The sequence below is a fragment of the Pleuronectes platessa genome, chromosome 18 (assembly GCF_947347685.1).
Source record: "Pleuronectes platessa chromosome 18, fPlePla1.1, whole genome shotgun sequence".
In the NCBI taxonomy this organism is placed as follows: domain Eukaryota; kingdom Metazoa; phylum Chordata; class Actinopteri; order Pleuronectiformes; family Pleuronectidae; genus Pleuronectes; species Pleuronectes platessa.
Window position 1 is genome coordinate 13132635 of NC_070643.1, and position 16371 is coordinate 13149005.

The 16371-nt window shown below is 45.8% G+C and overlaps 1 protein-coding gene across 4 annotated transcripts; it reads right to left on the minus strand.

Annotated features, from left to right (window-relative positions):
• Nucleotides 1-1015: 1015 nt before the first annotated feature.
• arpp21 (cAMP-regulated phosphoprotein, 21) lies at nucleotides 1016-12040 on the minus strand. 4 transcript variants are annotated; one of them, XM_053446676.1, is made up of 20 exons: nucleotides 11886-12040; nucleotides 7163-7334; nucleotides 6889-7050; nucleotides 6726-6764; nucleotides 6554-6619; nucleotides 6312-6423; nucleotides 5948-6086; nucleotides 5390-5527; nucleotides 5203-5299; nucleotides 4993-5088; nucleotides 4869-4906; nucleotides 4701-4757; nucleotides 4249-4439; nucleotides 3628-3768; nucleotides 3389-3510; nucleotides 3196-3270; nucleotides 2931-3089; nucleotides 2612-2714; nucleotides 1629-1735; nucleotides 1016-1524 (listed from the first exon to the last, which is right to left on the minus strand). In XM_053446676.1, exons 3-20 carry the CDS (start codon nucleotides 7048-7050, stop codon nucleotides 1366-1368), a joined length of 2001 nt encoding a protein of 666 aa, XP_053302651.1. In that variant the 5' UTR covers nucleotides 7163-7334; nucleotides 11886-12040; the 3' UTR covers nucleotides 1016-1365. The 4 variants fall into 4 exon arrangements, with proteins under 4 accessions (XP_053302651.1, XP_053302652.1, XP_053302649.1 ...); XM_053446677.1 differs by having other exon boundaries at nucleotides 1629-1732; nucleotides 6889-7054; XM_053446674.1 differs by having other exon boundaries at nucleotides 6889-7054.
• Between the last annotated feature and the right edge of the window lie 4331 nt (nucleotides 12041-16371).

Here is a 16371-nt window from a genome sequence, read left to right on the forward strand (position 1 = left end):
TTTATTGAATTTTATGGGGGGGGGGGGGGGTGGAATATGAATCAGGTCCAGGACAAAGTGAATTACGCAGCATCTGAACAATAACACGTTGGCCCATCAGTTAATGTTCACATGGCAGTGAAAGTAGTTTTATCGCAGTGATGTAACACGTCGGTTGAGGAGGACTTGAAAGAGGAGCCATTTAAATGATGCAGTGATTCTGTACATTTGTAAAGACTCATTTAGTTTTGAGCGGTTTTAGTTGGATGCTGATCCATGTCTTTGACTCAACATTTATATTTGTGACAATAGAAAAGGCACAAAAAATAAATAATGAATAATATCATATACAAGTCAAATTGTCTGTGTTGAAAAAGAATAATGACTTTTCAGATTGAATCAGAGCTGAAATTATTTGTAGAATAATTGGTTAATGGTGAAGCTAATTAGCAGATTAAATAAATAGAAGCTCATTTTAGCTGCATTCCTTTATATAAATAAACACTAGTGCTGTAGTTATTCAGTAAGACGAGTAAATGAACTGGTTACATCACATTACCTGTTTTCCTTTACGTAGATGTTAGGATGGTGCACAGAGAGTATTAGAGCAGGAGGGGGCGCTCAAGTCTCAAAATAGAAATTCTTCTGCAGCTTAATCTGGGATGGTAACTGGAAATGTTCTTTGCTATTTATATAAAATGTTACACATGTCATGTTGACTTGAGCCTGAACGTCGTCACAATCTCTTTGGGTGAACGTCTTCGTAAAGAAAACCAAACGTCCCCAATGATCAACATGTTTCGTGGGCTCGTTAGTTATTCATATCTTAATGCAGTGACATTCATCTCCCATTAGTGATCTCAGTGGTAGGTTAACAACCTTATCTGTGCTCTCCCACTGTGCACACACCACCACCACCACCACCGAGTTTCTATTTGACGTTCTGAGTGTATGAAGCACTTTCTGCCCTGATGTATGTCTCATCATGGCTGCATCCTCCCCCATTAACACCAGGACGACAAAGAAAGGCGACCGAGTCACTCCAGCAATAACACTTTATTCTCTTCACACAGTGCATTAAAACACAGTATATAATTTATAATATATTTATAAAACTCCATTTGTGTATATAAATAATGCATTCAATACAGCAGCTCTGATATATATACTATTAAGCTTTGGTACAGTGGTACATTTATGTGTGTGTGTGTGTGTGTGTGAACAGTGAGCCCTGTGGGCGTCGTCAGGAAGAAGGGGGTGTAGGTGAGAAGGGAGGGAGGGAGGGATGGAGGGGAGAGTGGGAAATAAAAAGGCCTTTGCGTTAAGTGTGTGCGGTGAGGTCACGCAGGAACCACAATTATCATCGCTCCATCCGCTGCAGCGGCATCAGTACTGTGCGCTCCAGGCCGGAGCGCCGAGGCTGGTGCAGCTGGGAGGATGGCAGCCGCTGTGGTGGGAGGACGGGGGCGCCACCATGCAGTAACCCACCTCCCCGCCTACCCCAGTCACAACTTTACTCTGGGGGTAGGACACAGGAACGCCCCCCTGCAGGACGGAAGTTAAAGTTAGAGCGAAGAATTTGCTTGCACATGCACTTTGTGAACTTCAACACTGACGTGGAATGACACCCTTGGGTGCTCTGTGTTTACCTGAACCATGCTACACTGATGAGAGGCCATTGGTGAGTAGGGCCCCAGCACAGCCTGGGCCTGAGTGTGGGAGGATTGCTGCACCCCCACAGTGGGAGGGTAACCTGCTGCAAACACATGTAAATAAGACAATTATTAATAGATGTATATTTTATCCCAGCCTTTCCTTTGAATTGAAGAGAAAGGTCATGAAAGAGCTCACGAGTTATATATGAACATATTAGAAAGAGCTGTGGAGAACAACATGAGGCTTGTAAACATATAGCGTTAGTAAAAACATTCTGAAATAAATAAATAAGCAAATGACCCACAAATTCTTTATTTGTTAATAAGCAAATATAAAAATGTAAACAGCAAACAGCAAACAACATTTGCACATGAACATAACCTGTATTTAACATGAAGTGAGTTTATTAACTGTGTTAATATAGGATGGTTGTTATAAGCTTCAGCTTCAGCCGATACCTTTACGGCGATAGTTATAATCTGTAAATGTCCTTTATTCATTTTTTTATAGCTGTGGGTACTTTTCTGTTTTATTATCATTTACTTAAATCCTATGTTGAAAATAAAGAATACTACATAATTTGTATAGCAGGAGTGGATTTGGTTGGATATATACCTTTATTCTCAACATTAGTCATAACAGCAACAAAGACAGAACTCAAGACATCAGCTTGAGTTGTTTTCACAGATACTGGTGCCGCAGAAGGTGTTGACTGAGAAGTGAGGATGCAGCAGTTTGTGATTAACTGTCAAATCTAACACAGTGTTGAGGTGTGATCGTCTTTTTGGTCTTTATCCCTGCGCAGAAAAGAAGCAGCAGGGAAAGAGACCGGTTCACTGTGAGACCCTCAGACTACATCTCTGACAGTGTAACGGCCCCCTCCTCTACTGCCACAGTCTGGGCCTTTTTCACACAAACACACCCAATCACGCGCGCTCACACACACACACACACACACACAGATGGTGGAAAGTACCTGTTGGTTGTGCTACTTGGCTGTGGATGTGCTGACTGGGTGAGACTGGCCGGCATCCTTGCTGAGCTGAGGTAGGGTACTGGCCGTAGTAAAACACGGGCACCTACAGGATAATATATTATAATCAAAAATATGACTTTTCCCCCGTGTAGCATTAAATTCATCCTTTGAACAGGAGGATTTTGGTGTCGGAGTGAATGCTCGATCAATGCAGCCTTCATAAAACAGCATCACATCAGTCACAAGACGGGCGCTTTATGTGAGGAGTCAGCAAAGAAGTGGAACAAATATGGATCGCGTTGGTTGCTCGTCTCCCTACCTGAGGTGAGGGCTGGCAGTAGCTGGGGGGGAGGGGGAGGGGAGGTGGGAGAGGAGCTGCATAGATGTAACCCTGACTGGGAGGGTAGAGAGGTGGGGCTTCACCAGTTGACTGACAGCTCCCTGTCATGCGAGCGAACTGCGAGGAGAAGTCCTCCATCTGTCCGTCAAAGAAAGAAGGTCAAAACCCCCCCACACGCACACACGCATTCTGCATAAACACACACATGTGTAAAGCAGCTGTCGGCCCGTGCAGTGATACATACTGTCGAGTACGGCTGTGAGGGAGTGACAGGCAACATCTGAGGAGCTGGGTAGGACACGGACGAGTACTGAACAACCTGAGGGAGACACACACATGTGGAGACACAGATAAAGGCACAAACACTGACATTTGTGTGTACGTACATTCGTGAACATATCCTGCATGTCAAACGCTTCCTGCTGTGCGCTCGCTACCTGCTGCTGTGGCTGCTGCTGAGGCAGAGAGCCCTGCAGCTGAGTCTGGCTCCTGATTGGCTGCTGAGCGTCTGGTGGGTTGTACACAGCGGGGGATCCGTCAGGGTTCAGGAATGGCTGCCCTGAGAGGAGGGAGGTTCGAGTGTGATCATTTATAAGTGTGGTGTGTACAAAAACCTCACTGGTATATACGTGTATATGTGTGTGTGTGTGTGTGTTAGTGTGTGTGTGTCATCTACCAGTTTGTGGGTTCACTAGTATGCTGCCAGGTGGGATCCCGTTCTCAAAGATGTAGGCAGAGTTGTGAGCCGGCTCTTCTACGATGGGCGGAGTCGGGGGGTGGGGGCCGGCCGGTGGCAGTCTGAACAGAGAGACGGAGCCTGAGAGGCACAGCAGAGGAAGAACGAGAGGAGAGAGGGAGCTTATTATCACAACACATGACAAATCCCCCTTAAAACATCTCAGTCTGATGAACCTCACACTCCGCACCCCCCACCCTCCGTGCTCCAACATTCTGTGAACAGTCCCCCAGCGATGATGTATGTCTCCTCCTGAATATGCGATGAATCCTGGAGGTGTCGTGTGAAAATTTACAGCCTTGGTGTGAACATTCGTGGATTTGGAATTTTTTCGCACCAAAAGAACTTCCACTGTTTTTTGTTAATTAGTTGCTGCTGATTAAAAAAAAGATATAAAAAAACTGCTAATTTATAAACAGCGATTTTCCCGAGTGCGGCGCGGTGGTGAAGTCTGGGGGATAAGTTCGAGGAGCAAAGCGTCTCACCCTCTGAATCTACACCTTGAAGGTGTGAAATAAGAGGCGACAAAAAAGTCGCCACATTTTAATTGTGAGGACGCACCTGAGCCGCGTCCCTCCCAGCTGTGGTTGGCAGGTTGACGGGGTTTTGGGGCGGGGCTTGTCCACTGGTAGGAGGAGTCCGAGTCTGTGCTGCTCCAGGGCTGGGGCTCGTTGCCATAGCGACAGTCGGTGTCGGTGCTGCTCTGCCGGCTGCTGCCCGTCGCACTGGAGCCCGAGCTGCCGCGGCTCCTCCTGTGGGGCACGTCCAGAATTATCCTACAACCTCATTCAAAAGTGGTTCGATTCCGGCACAGTGACGCACCGCGGGTTTTACATGACATTCACTGACGTAAATTATCTTCAAAGACTTTGCTTCAGTTAATGACACACGGACAAACACACACAAATAAAGGTCCCCTCTGTGTTTCTGCCGCAGACTCTGATAAAGTCTGTGGCAGCCAGGCTGATCAGATTAAGATGATGAATGACCACACTTTGCCGACAGAGCTTTACCTGAAGAGCTGTCTTCTCCTCTGGGTTTCAGCATATGGGTTGTACTCCTCCACAGCCCTGCACACAGAAACACACACACACACACACACACACACATATATTAATGTTCTCAGCTAAATATAAGAATTGAAAAAGCACGTGGTGAAAATGCACTACAGGCAAGGTTACCTGGTTTCTACATGGGCGCTCTCCTGGGTGTAGAGCGGCTGTAACACAAGAGCAGAGAAATTAGCAGGTCTCCCCTCTGTCTCTGTCTTGTTTCTCCTCGTCTCCCTCTGTCTCCTTGTCTCACCTCTTGGTTAAAGATTCGGTCTCGTGTTCGTTGGTACTCCTCCTCCCTCTCCTCCATTGACTTGCCTTGCTTCTCTCGAAAGGGTTGGTTTCGGGTCTGCAAAGCGAGTAATGAGAACGAGTCAATTTGCTGACGCGAAGCAATAAATGTCAAGCGTGGGAGTAAAGTCCCTAGAGACGGGCGACTATAGATATCGGCGCACAGACAGACCTGATCATCTGAGCTGTTGTCTCTCTTTAAGATCATTTTCCAGCAGTGGATTTCATCGGTCTTGTCCCGCACCTCGTCCAAAAAACGCTGCTCCGGTCTAGGCAAACAAAGTAACGACCATTGTAAGTCCACACGAGCAGGCAAGGATTCACATGCATACACTCACAGATACATTCTAGATGCTTACATGCGTGTGCTGCTGGTCCTGTTGATGATGACAGACTTGCCTGTCTGGTCTACATTGTGCTCCATGCCAAAGTAGGCCGCCACCCGATGGACCAGCATACGGTGGTAGGACGACATTTGATGGAACTTTTTAAAGGGGCTGAGGGTGATAGAAAGGGGGGGGGAAAGAGAGAGGCGGGATGAAAAGGGAGGAGGGATTGATAGTGGAAAGGAGGAGGGAGGCCGAGAGGAAATAGAAGGAGGCAGAGATGCAAGTGGGAGGGAGGGAGAGGCAGAGAGAAGGAGGTAAAGTGAGACTCGTAGTATTTTTTTGTGTGTGGCTTTAATCCAGTTTCATCCCCTGTGGTGCAAACACGCCCACACTAACGTTACCGGATCAATATATTGATCAATACGCTAAATGAGCTGTTTGGACTGAATTGTAGTAAGTCAGCTAAACAAAAACCCATTTTCAGTCAACACAATTCAAGCAGCATTTCAGCACATTCAAAAGGTAGATAGCACAATAAGGTTATGAATTCTGCTCCACCCACACACCCACACAGACACGGACACACACCTATCGCTGCTGATGAAGTCAGTCACGTCCTGCTCCAGTTTAAGCAGCGTCATTCGGTCTCTGGGGTTGCTGTTGAGGGTGTCGACGATAAACTGGTGCAGGTCTATGCCGGTGGAGTCGGTGTATTCCGCGCTGGACTCTGAGAGATCGGCGACACAGGCGGGCGGGATGAGTTACGAGACAATAGAAATAATAACGCAAAAAAGCGCACTGCAATATCAAAACACCCCGAGAGAGCCGCATCTGAATAGTGGCACAGAATTCCACTTTATTACATTGTATTTGTTTTCTCCTGTTTCCCTTTTATGAGACATCAATCACAACACACACACACACACGGGGGTATACAAACACACTCACACACCTTTGGACAGTGAATGTTTCTTTGGATGTGCGCTCTTCTCCTGCTCTTCCTCATTACAGGATGTTCTCTCATTGTCTTGGCAGCTAGATGAGATGTTCGTGTCTGGAGATTCCTGAGAGGAGAATAAAGAATCATTTCAGTGTGTGGATGAACATCAAGGAGGAGGAGGAGGAGGAGGAGGAGGAGGAGGAGGAGGAGGAGGAGGAGGAGGAGCAGGAAGCGGATGATGATGTGGATGTTACCTGGATTTCTTCAAAGGGCGAGGACTCTTCGCAGACGGCCATACTGCGCACTAACTTTCCTTTTGCCTAAAATACACAAACACACACACAGAATATTACATATTCATAGAGTGTAATGCAATCGATATTTCAGTGAGGATGAATAATGAGCGGCGCAATTATTTTAGCTTACCTTGACTTTTTTCTTTGGTTGCACCTGGTTACAGTGTTTCTGCGAGTAGGGACACAATTTGTCATGGAGTGAGCATGTAAGGAGTGGTGGTGGGGAGGGCTGCATAAATTGGTGGTGTATTATTAATGTGGTACTTAACGGGAGGCATGGTTGTGTCACTTACTTGCTGCTCTGGCTTCTTGCTGTCATGGCGGCACTCCTCTTCCTCCCTCTGGTTGCAGAGCGGCAGGCATGGCGGCGGGGGGGAACAGCCGAGGACATCACACGGTGTCACATCGCAGGTTTTAAGGAGGACATCTGCCCTTTCGACAGCGGCCTCAGTCATCTTTCTAAAAAAAATACACAATGCTGACTGGGTCTGCTGTGGGCATTTGCCTTGTTCACTGTGTAGAAATATCTTTGCCTGCATGTGTGTATGTGTGTATGCTCCTCCGAACCTAGTTGTTTACTGGAGAGCCTCACAGGTGAATGATGAGGTCATATATCCCATGTTCCCACAGGGCAGCCAGAAACGCAATTATCCTCTCTCTCTCTCTCTCTCTCCGCCCGTGCTCGCCTTCTATGCCGCTTTTCTCTCTGCTGGCTCTTTACTGGTCAATGGAAAACAGCCTGAAGAGATTGAAAAACAAAAAAATGTGTTTAGTGGTCATTGTACAACAGAAACACCACTACACACAAACACACTCATACGTAACAGTTGCTCGAGCTTGAAAGAATAGCTGCTGGGAATAATATCAAGTAGCTCAGCCAATGTCTGTGTACTAACCCCTGTCCCAAACACTCCCCAGGCTTGACAGTTAATTGCTACCGTAAATGAACTATAACTGGGCCTGTGCATCTGTGACCGTAACATATAGGCCTGTGCTTTGGACGTGGTATTTGCCTGTGTATTTACATGTGTGTGGCTCATGTGTACGCATGTCTGGTGTGTGTGCGTGTTTAGAGTTTGCCCTCGAGCTTTTCTTAGAAGCAGCAGCTGTGGAGGGTATCATCCGATCCGCCCACGCTGATATTCCCAGAATGCTGGGCTGAATTTGTCGTCCCGGTGGTGAGAATACTGCTAAGACCAAAGGGACAGACAAAACTTTGGAAGTGGCATTCCACCATCTTTGTTCAAAGGGCCAACTGCGTTCAGTGGGGACGCATTCCGCTGTAACATAGAGCTCATGGGGACTCTTATTGCTGTAACACCTGGGACAGGATAATGAGCTCGGGGGATGCCGAGTCCCACAGCATGGTTATTTAACACCCGAATGGAGATAAGAGCAGTTTTTTTTAAAGGCCCCCTCTAAGCGCATGTACCAAGTGGTGTTTACTTCTAAAGTAAAGCAAAGCAACACCGCCTCAATGAAACACAATACGCCACAGCAGCGATTCCAACAAGAACAAAAATATTCTTAGTAGGGAGGGGAGGCGTCTGAGATCCCTGCACGTGCTGTTTCCAGCAATTTTACGATGTGTTGGGTGTCATCATAAAAATGCACAATTTGTCCTAATATATTTACAAAGGCAGTAAACAAAACTGTAGTTTGGTTGGTTTGTTTGATAAAAATAATCTCATTGTGGTGTGATGCATATCCATTTGTTTGTTATTGATATATAGGTAAATATATTGATTAATGTCAAACCAATATTGAAAAAAACATTACGTATGAAGGTTTTTCAGAAAGATTCATCTTGATAGTGACATTTTCTCAATAAGTATTGATGTATTGATAGACAGACATTCTTGTCGGAGACTATTTTCATAGTTGATTAATTACTTTTTAGGCAGAAATGACTTTCCTGGTTCCAATTTCTCAAATGTGAAAGTTTACTTATTGTCTCCGTCATATATGATCATGATTTGATTTGCTCATCTCTGACGTTTTATAGACAAGGCAACTAATCAGGGAATAATCAGCCGTCTCGATAATGAATCTACTTGTTAGTCGTGGCTTGGTTGTTTATCAGAGCTGGATGCTGCAGGGATGTGTCTGCTGCAGTCCAGGGAAGAAGACACGATCTGGATTCATATAAACACTCTAAAGGACACATAACTCTCCTAATGTGCTGTTGACAGGCTCCTGTTGAGGTGTCCTTTGACCAAGCAGAGCAGCTCCACATGTGCTGCACTGTGGCTGACCTCAGACATAGAGGAGGGGCAGGGATAGAAGTGATAAATGGCCCGTAATCGTTATAATTAAAGAAAAAGTGAATAAAATATAAGCGGAAGAATGGAGGTATCGAAATGCATGAGAGCTGTGACTGTACAGCAATCAGAGAGGAATGGGAACACTGTGTTAGAAGACAGAGGAGAAAGAACGACATACACTACAGAGAAAACAAGATTAATGGGAGGCGAGGGAGGCAGGGGATGGGGAGAGATGAGGGAACAGTCTGCGGGGACTTTAAAGGTGAAGAGGGGTGAAGGCAGGCGATGGAGAGGCTTGCGGCACAGTCTGTCTCCGGGCTTTTCAGCCAACGTCCGTGAAGACGGGATTTGAGTGGAGCTACCAGGTTTTTTGAGCTGAGCGCTGCAGAAGCAGCAGGCCGCCCGGGGAGAAGGTGTGACACGATCATTAGCGCGTGACGGATGGCGGCAGGAGGCAGGGAGCGCCAGTACCCGCTACATCATCATCCATCTGCTGCTCTCCCCAAAGCCTCCAGCCTCGGAGCCACTTACTCACCAGGACACCTTTCTTCTCCAGCCAAAAGCTGCCTGGCTCATCCACACTGACACACAGGCGGGCAATTGGGACAACATCCAAAAGCTACTTTAGATGGTCATTGTCAGCTCAAGCAAGTTATATTAAGTCCTTAAGTCCAGTGACATCCAATTTATATTTAAGACTGCTGAGAATGTATCTGTGAATAGCAGGATTACATTGGTTGTTGCATTGTTTAACAAAGACGTCTCACATTGCATACGGAATATGCCTCTGTTCATCCTCTAGTAGACCTTTATCTACATATCTTGCAATTCCTTAGGACAATCTGCTTTCCTTCTTTTAGCATTTTATTTTGCAGTTTTCCATTGTGAGAAAATCCTATAAAAACCAGACTTCATCATCGCCTGTGGCCACAGAAGCTGCTGTTTGTGTTTTGTCTCTGAGGCGGCAGCTGCATTTAAAAGGGGGACTGGAAGCTCATTAGGAAACGATTCGGCGAGAGACTAAAAACTGAAAAGAGCAGGTCTCTCCGGTTTGAAATAATAATTGAGAAGTTCGAGGCAAACTCAGAGCCTGCAGCGCTTTGTTTATCAATAACGCGCACAGGGCTTTTCTCCCCTGAGCCTCTAATTGGGCTACAATTGTTTTCTCATAAACAGGATTTATGGCTTTTTAGGTTAAAATATTTGGCGCATACTCTGTGCTGTTTTTTCTTTTTACATCTGCAGCCGTAAGAGACATCTTATTTCTAGGTAGCTTTTACTTCACCTCCTCGCCGCAGCATTTTTTGAGTCAAATAAAACAGGTCATGAATTATTTCGCCCTCCACTTTAAGACAAAGAACAGAAAGTAGGCTGCTGGTGGAATTTAGGTTATTTTGTCCTTTGAGTTCCCAGCACCTGGGCAGCCACAGCAGCCTTATATCACCGCAGCGACTTGTGGGTGCGACAGCTGCAAACTCAAACCTGAGCTGAGGGAGGGGAATACCAGCACATACACACAACACACTACTGTGTACGCAGGGATGCTTTTAAAGGGCGACTTCACACAAAATTAAGCACCGTTTGCTGCTCACAATAAAAAAAAAAAAAACGGATTGCCATCTTAACTGAGTGACTGTGCTCACACACGTTTAAATGGAGGATGCGTTGAGTATGCCAAAAAGAAACAGGTGTCATCTTCATGCACAACTCTGAGGCATCCTGTTAACCCACATAACGGGGCCAAGCAGTGACAAGGCTGGATGGAGCAAGTGTGAGCTACTTTGGGGATAGTGGGAGCTGTGCCCGTGTGTAGGCATGTGTGTACTTGTTTTTGTTGTATCTTTAGGACCCTCTCCAGCATATATAACGACCTTCTCAGGACCAGTGGACCTCATGGGGACCGGGGTTAAAGCCAGGTCCGAATTAGGCGAGAATATAATTCTGAGGTCCTGGTTAAAGCTGGTGGTAAAATGTGATCTGTTTTGGGGTATGGGTTATGATTAGGTTACGATTAGAAGTGGTCATAATTAAGGTTAAGGATCAGGTTTTAACTAGACTGTCCACAATGAATGGAAATCAAGGCATGGTCCTAACAAGGTTCGGTGCGCAAACTTGAGTGTGTGCACGTAGTTGTGAGGACTAATTCGGACTCAAATTCTTTATGCGGACATTTTTTGTCTCCACAGATTCAAAGTTATTTTGTATTGATTAAATTCATAATGACAATAAGGTTTCAGTTGTGTTAGTCAGCTGCGATATTACCGGTTGCGTGCATTGTGTCAATACGTGTCCTCACACGGAGAGAAAGACGGACATGTGTCTGTGGGTTTGTGTCGCATTACAGTGACCTGGGCTAAGTTGGAGCTCCAGGCTATTTTTACTCCCGGCCAGGCGGGGAGCGGACCTCCTGCTCCGGGACTTCACCGCGCTGTCAGCTGCGTGTGGGCTGCGGAGGTCGGCGGGCGGAGGAGTACCGGGGGTGGGGGGGCTGGGGGAATAATTCACTTGTATAACTGCTCACATCAAGACGCGTTAACCTGCCGTGAAAAAGCGAGGGAAACTGTGACTGGAACCGGCTTTTAAACTCACCTTTTACACCCGAGCTACGGGTTATATAGAGAGAACGAGCTGATCGAACATTTCCCCCGGTGAATAAAACCAGTTTGAGCTCCAGCGGGTCAACGTAACACAAGCTGTGTTAAAGATTAAACATAATAAAACACATTTACCGGCTCGGCGACGTCAGTTATCTTTCATTCATCGGTGTCGCGGCCGTTAGAGATCCGGGGGGGAACTGCGACTGATCGCTGTAGTTAGACCCTCATGTAGCCGCGTTCGCTCGGGAGTCTCTGCCTCGCTATTAACCCGTCATTGTAATTTTTGCTTCGGTTTTCGTTTGTCAGATTTTTTTATCATCAGATCGAGAAAGTGCTGTCGAGAGGGCACCAGGCAACAAGACGCGTCGGCGGAGTGACACGCCAAACGCACGAGGCGTCATCCGCCGCGGTGAGTGTCGGTTATCTTACCGTGGAGCTGCGAGGAGTCTCCCTCCCTCCGCTGGGGCTCGTGCTGCCGTGTGCTGCCGACCACCGACCGATCGACTGCCACCGAAACCAGGCGTCTGTGGACTGTGGAGGTCCGTTGCTCCTCCTCCGCCTTTTGCCTGTCTGCGTCGGAGCGATGGGGAGGGGTGAGGAGGAGAGGAGGGGTGAGGAGAGAGGAGAGGAGGGGAGAGGAGAGGAGAGGACAGGAGAGGAGAGGACAGGAGGACAGGAGGACAGGTGAGAGGAGCCACACGCCCACACACTCGAAAGGAATGTAGAGAGCTGGTGCTCGTGCTACAACAGCAGCAGCTCCCACTCATCTCTATCTCTGTCCCCGTCTATTCTCTCCATCTCCATCCCTTCATTTTTCATCGCTCATCTCCATCTGCATCTCCATCCCTCCCTTCCTCTCGATCCCTCCCTCCCTCTATCTCCCCATCTCCATCCCTTCATCTCTCATCTCTATCTCACCAACACTCATCTCATCCCTCCATCTCCATCCCTCCCTTCATCTCTCCATCTCCATCTCCATCCCTCCCTTCATCTCCACGCCCACATCTCCATCACCACCCTTCTCTACATCTCCATCCCACAATCTCCATCACCATCCCTCCGTCTGCAGGCTCCTTCAGCCCTGAATCATATCCTGAACTGACGTAAGGAGGGAGACTCAGAAATAAATCCTCCATTATGTCTTTATAAAAGATAACAAGACTCATCTTTGCAGTGTAAACTGCAGTAATTATATAAGACAACAGGAACATGCACAAGAAAAGAGGCCCCTGGAGGAGCAAGACACCCCCCCCCCCACACACACACACCCCCGCCCACAGACACCAAATGACAACATATATCCTCACACTCACTTTGCAAAGTGAGACCTTACAGTGTTGTAAAGAAACCAAAAGTCACAACGATAAGTAAACACCTTAACAGGAAGAAACAGAACCACACTCATCTGCCTCCACTCGGGGAGAGGAGAAAAATGTGAGAGTGGGGGAGGGAGAAGAAGAACAGGAGACAGCTGTTATTAATGACAGCAGCACACGTCTTTCATAATAATAATAATAACAACAACAACAACAATAGCTGAGAAGAGAGTTCTCAGTTCTCGTAATGACACGGTTTAAAAACCCTGCACAAAAAGTAAACAGAACAGATGTACAGTTAATTGGCAGCACAGCAACAGATCATTCTAAACTGGATTAAAATACCAAAGGTCAGAGAGGAGGTGATTGATATGTTTTATATGTACCCCACATTATATTTGTTGCGTAGAGAGTGTGATGAAGTTACTTTATTTGCACGATGTGTTGCAACTAAATCCAGACGCAGGACACAGACATGTTCCATAATGTCACCTCAAATGTTTTAAGAGCCTCTGCAGGTAAATATGTATTTAATTGATGAAGAAGATAATCTAAAGTACTCTTATTGTGGAAAAATGTTTAAACGTTTATTTGTGTGGCTAATGCATGGTACAAATACAAATAAATCCACCCATGCATATATTTTTTACAGTTGAGTCCAAACAGGTGGGTCCCTTTTTTCTGCCTTTCTATTCTGTCGACTTTAGGTGAGTTTTTTTTAAGGGATAGTGGCGGTGAGTCGATTTTAAAAAACAAACTGTCAAAGTTCACAGTATGAAGTCTAAAAATATCCGTGTTCGCTTTAAGGAAATCCACAAACATGCGTGATGAGTCTGTACACGCAGGACAGGTCCACAGTGTTCCCAACAGGAGACAGTGTTTACACCCACCACCACCACAGAGTCCCTCTGCATCTGAATCATCCGCCTGTTGCTTTCTGTGGTTACAACACAGGCCCAAGTAATAAGGTATCTTGTTACATGGATGACACCTTGTTGAGTGCTACCAAGCTTCATACGAGTATTGCAGCCAGGTCCTATTTGGAATTTCTGATGTCATATGTCCAAGTTCGGTGAGGTCTGCAGCCCCTGATAATGAAGAGGAACGTGGCCGAGTTAAACCCACTGAGGGTCCGGGGAAGGAATGAGCTGTCCGGCCCCTGCTAATCCTCCCATTCCTTCCCATGCAATGTATATTTGATTATCATTCTAATGCCGTAACAATCCCTGGTGCCAGATTTACTATGTGATCTTTAGATTTAACTTATTCGTTTAGAAATACGGAACTTATAAAGTGATAAAGGATTTAGATTTTGACAAAAGGGTGAGAAGCTGGACAAAACTGGACCTCCCTTGATTCTACGTTTTGATAATTAAGCTCTAATAGCTCTTTTTATGTCAGAGGATACTGTTTTTCCTTTGCACAGAACAGTTAATACACAGTAATACTGGATCTTAAGGGTCACAGCGATAGTTGCCCATTTTGCAAGGTTAATCAAATCTTCATTTTAGTTCTTTCCGGGTTATAATGATTATTAATTGGATTTTCATAGTTTGTTTTCTTGGTGTTCATTCTTAAAATGAAAAACCACCGTCAGTGTGAACCTACACAGCTCGATTGGAATCTTAGAGCAAATTAAGTTTGGGCTCTGGAGACGGCGGCTATTGTAAGTCTCCCTCCGATATATGGAATTTCAGCATTTGCATAACCTTGACTTGTTAATAGTCCCTCTCAGTTGAAGGACATGAGCATAACTGCATGTACAATAAGTCACCTTCATCTGCATGTACTGTAACTGCAGGCTGCTCCTCGCTTAGCTGTGAGACAAATGTGGAAACCATGTGCACGCCTACAAGGTTACTGTGTAAAGGGCTTTAACTCGTCTTGCTTGTACACAACTCCTACTAGACACTGCCGTATTTCTGTGAAGTTTAACGATCTGTTTTATGAAAGCAATCGAGAGCAAATAGGGAAGAGAAGTGGAAACACAGATCGGTGAAGAGGTAAGAGCATCGAGTCCTTAAGAGATTCATTCTAGTTCCATTAAATCCAGTCTCATTCAGTTCAAATTCATTCACTGGCTCCATTATTCAAAGACAAAATTACACTAAGAGCTATAACCCGAGAACTGTGATAAATGTGGGCTGGAGGAGGCTAATCCTACTCCACAGCTTCACCCTTTACACTCTGAGGTAACTAATTATTATCTGTATTGAACCAAACTCGGTTTTCTTTGGAATCTCAGGGCTGTTTTCAACACTGTAAATGACAAAACATCAAGTTCTCTGATTGCTTCATCATTACTGTGAGTATTTCTCATGCACTGCACGGAGAGAAGTCTGATTATGTCTCAATGAATGAATCAACAGAGCACCCCCTGAAAGCAGAAGTCTCTTGTAAGTGACAGACTCTGGGGTTGATAAGATGTGGCAGCCTCTCATCTGTTACCTCCAGGCATTAAACATTAATCCAGGGGGTCGAGAGCTGTATTCAGATTTGAATTTTAAGTTATTTGTTGTTCTTCATTCAACAACACTGACTGTCACTTTCACTTCAGCCACTGCACTTGTACTGCATCTTAATAAATCTCACAATAAGTGTGGTCACTCCAGGGAGTTTTGGCAGTTTAAAGAAACTTGACACATTAAAACTTTGGTCTCTGTGACAATGCTCTGTGGAGGTATAACAAAGGTAAAAACAAACGTATACACACTGCATGGGGAAAATGTCACAGACCCACTGTCTCGACCACAAGCTACAGAAATGACTGAGCACAAGCTTCAGGATGTGCGTCATCCAAAACCTGGCAGACATCATTTTGACAGTTAAAGTGAAATTTGTGATGTTTTTTTGTCCATAGGTGTGAAGATAATATAAAGTTTGCACTGACAGACCCAGACATACACAGAGACATGCAGATAACCACAGACACACACACACACACACACACACACACACACACTGGCAGAATGGTTGGCATGTTGGACGCCGAACACAGAGACTCAGTGGCGCTCGTTTCCCGTTACACGCGCACAGAAATACCTCCACTGTTGTGGCACGTTACATGAACACGCCTCATTAGAAAGTGCACAGCTGACCGTCTGTGTGTATTCGTGTGTCATAGTGTTACATCAGTTCCAGGGCCTCGCTGTCGGCGCAGGGACGTGTGTTTAAAGATCTTACTGGAAGTGGCATTCGAGCGGCCCCTGTCTCGGGGAGGCCGTGGAGGGTAAACTCACTCTCTCTTCTGCGACAGAGACATATAAAGTCAAGCAAAGTTAATCTACAGCCTTACCCTTGGAAACGAGTGTCACGTTGCTCCACCATGCTTCTCAAAGATCGGCCCATTCACCCAAACAACACTTTTTATTATCATGATGTACACAACACAACAGGAAAATAATAATAATATAGCATAACATAATGGTAAGCTTAGTGTTGCTATCATGTGTCTGTGTTGAATAGGAAGCTGCATTAGCTGCAGTTCTCTCCTTCTCTCGACCCCGCCTTGCGCATTAGGATTCAGAGGCTGTGTCCGAAATTACTCACCTATCGCTATAAAGTGGGTAACGCCATTTTGTACTGTTTGTCCGAATGTT

Excerpts from the sequence above, each read along its gene's own strand:
- arpp21 (XM_053446676.1), bottom strand. The coding sequence starts at position 7,050 with ATGACTGAGGCCGCTGTCGAAAGGGCAGATGTCCTCCTTAAAACCTGC. Across the intron at positions 6,765-6,888 it reads GCAAGAAGCCAGAGCAGCAA|AAACACTGTAACCAGGTGCA; the intron begins GTAAGTGACACA and ends CCCTACTCGCAG. Across the intron at positions 5,089-5,202 it reads ACAACAGCTCAGATGATCAG|ACCCGAAACCAACCCTTTCG; the intron begins GTCTGTCTGTGC and ends CTCGCTTTGCAG.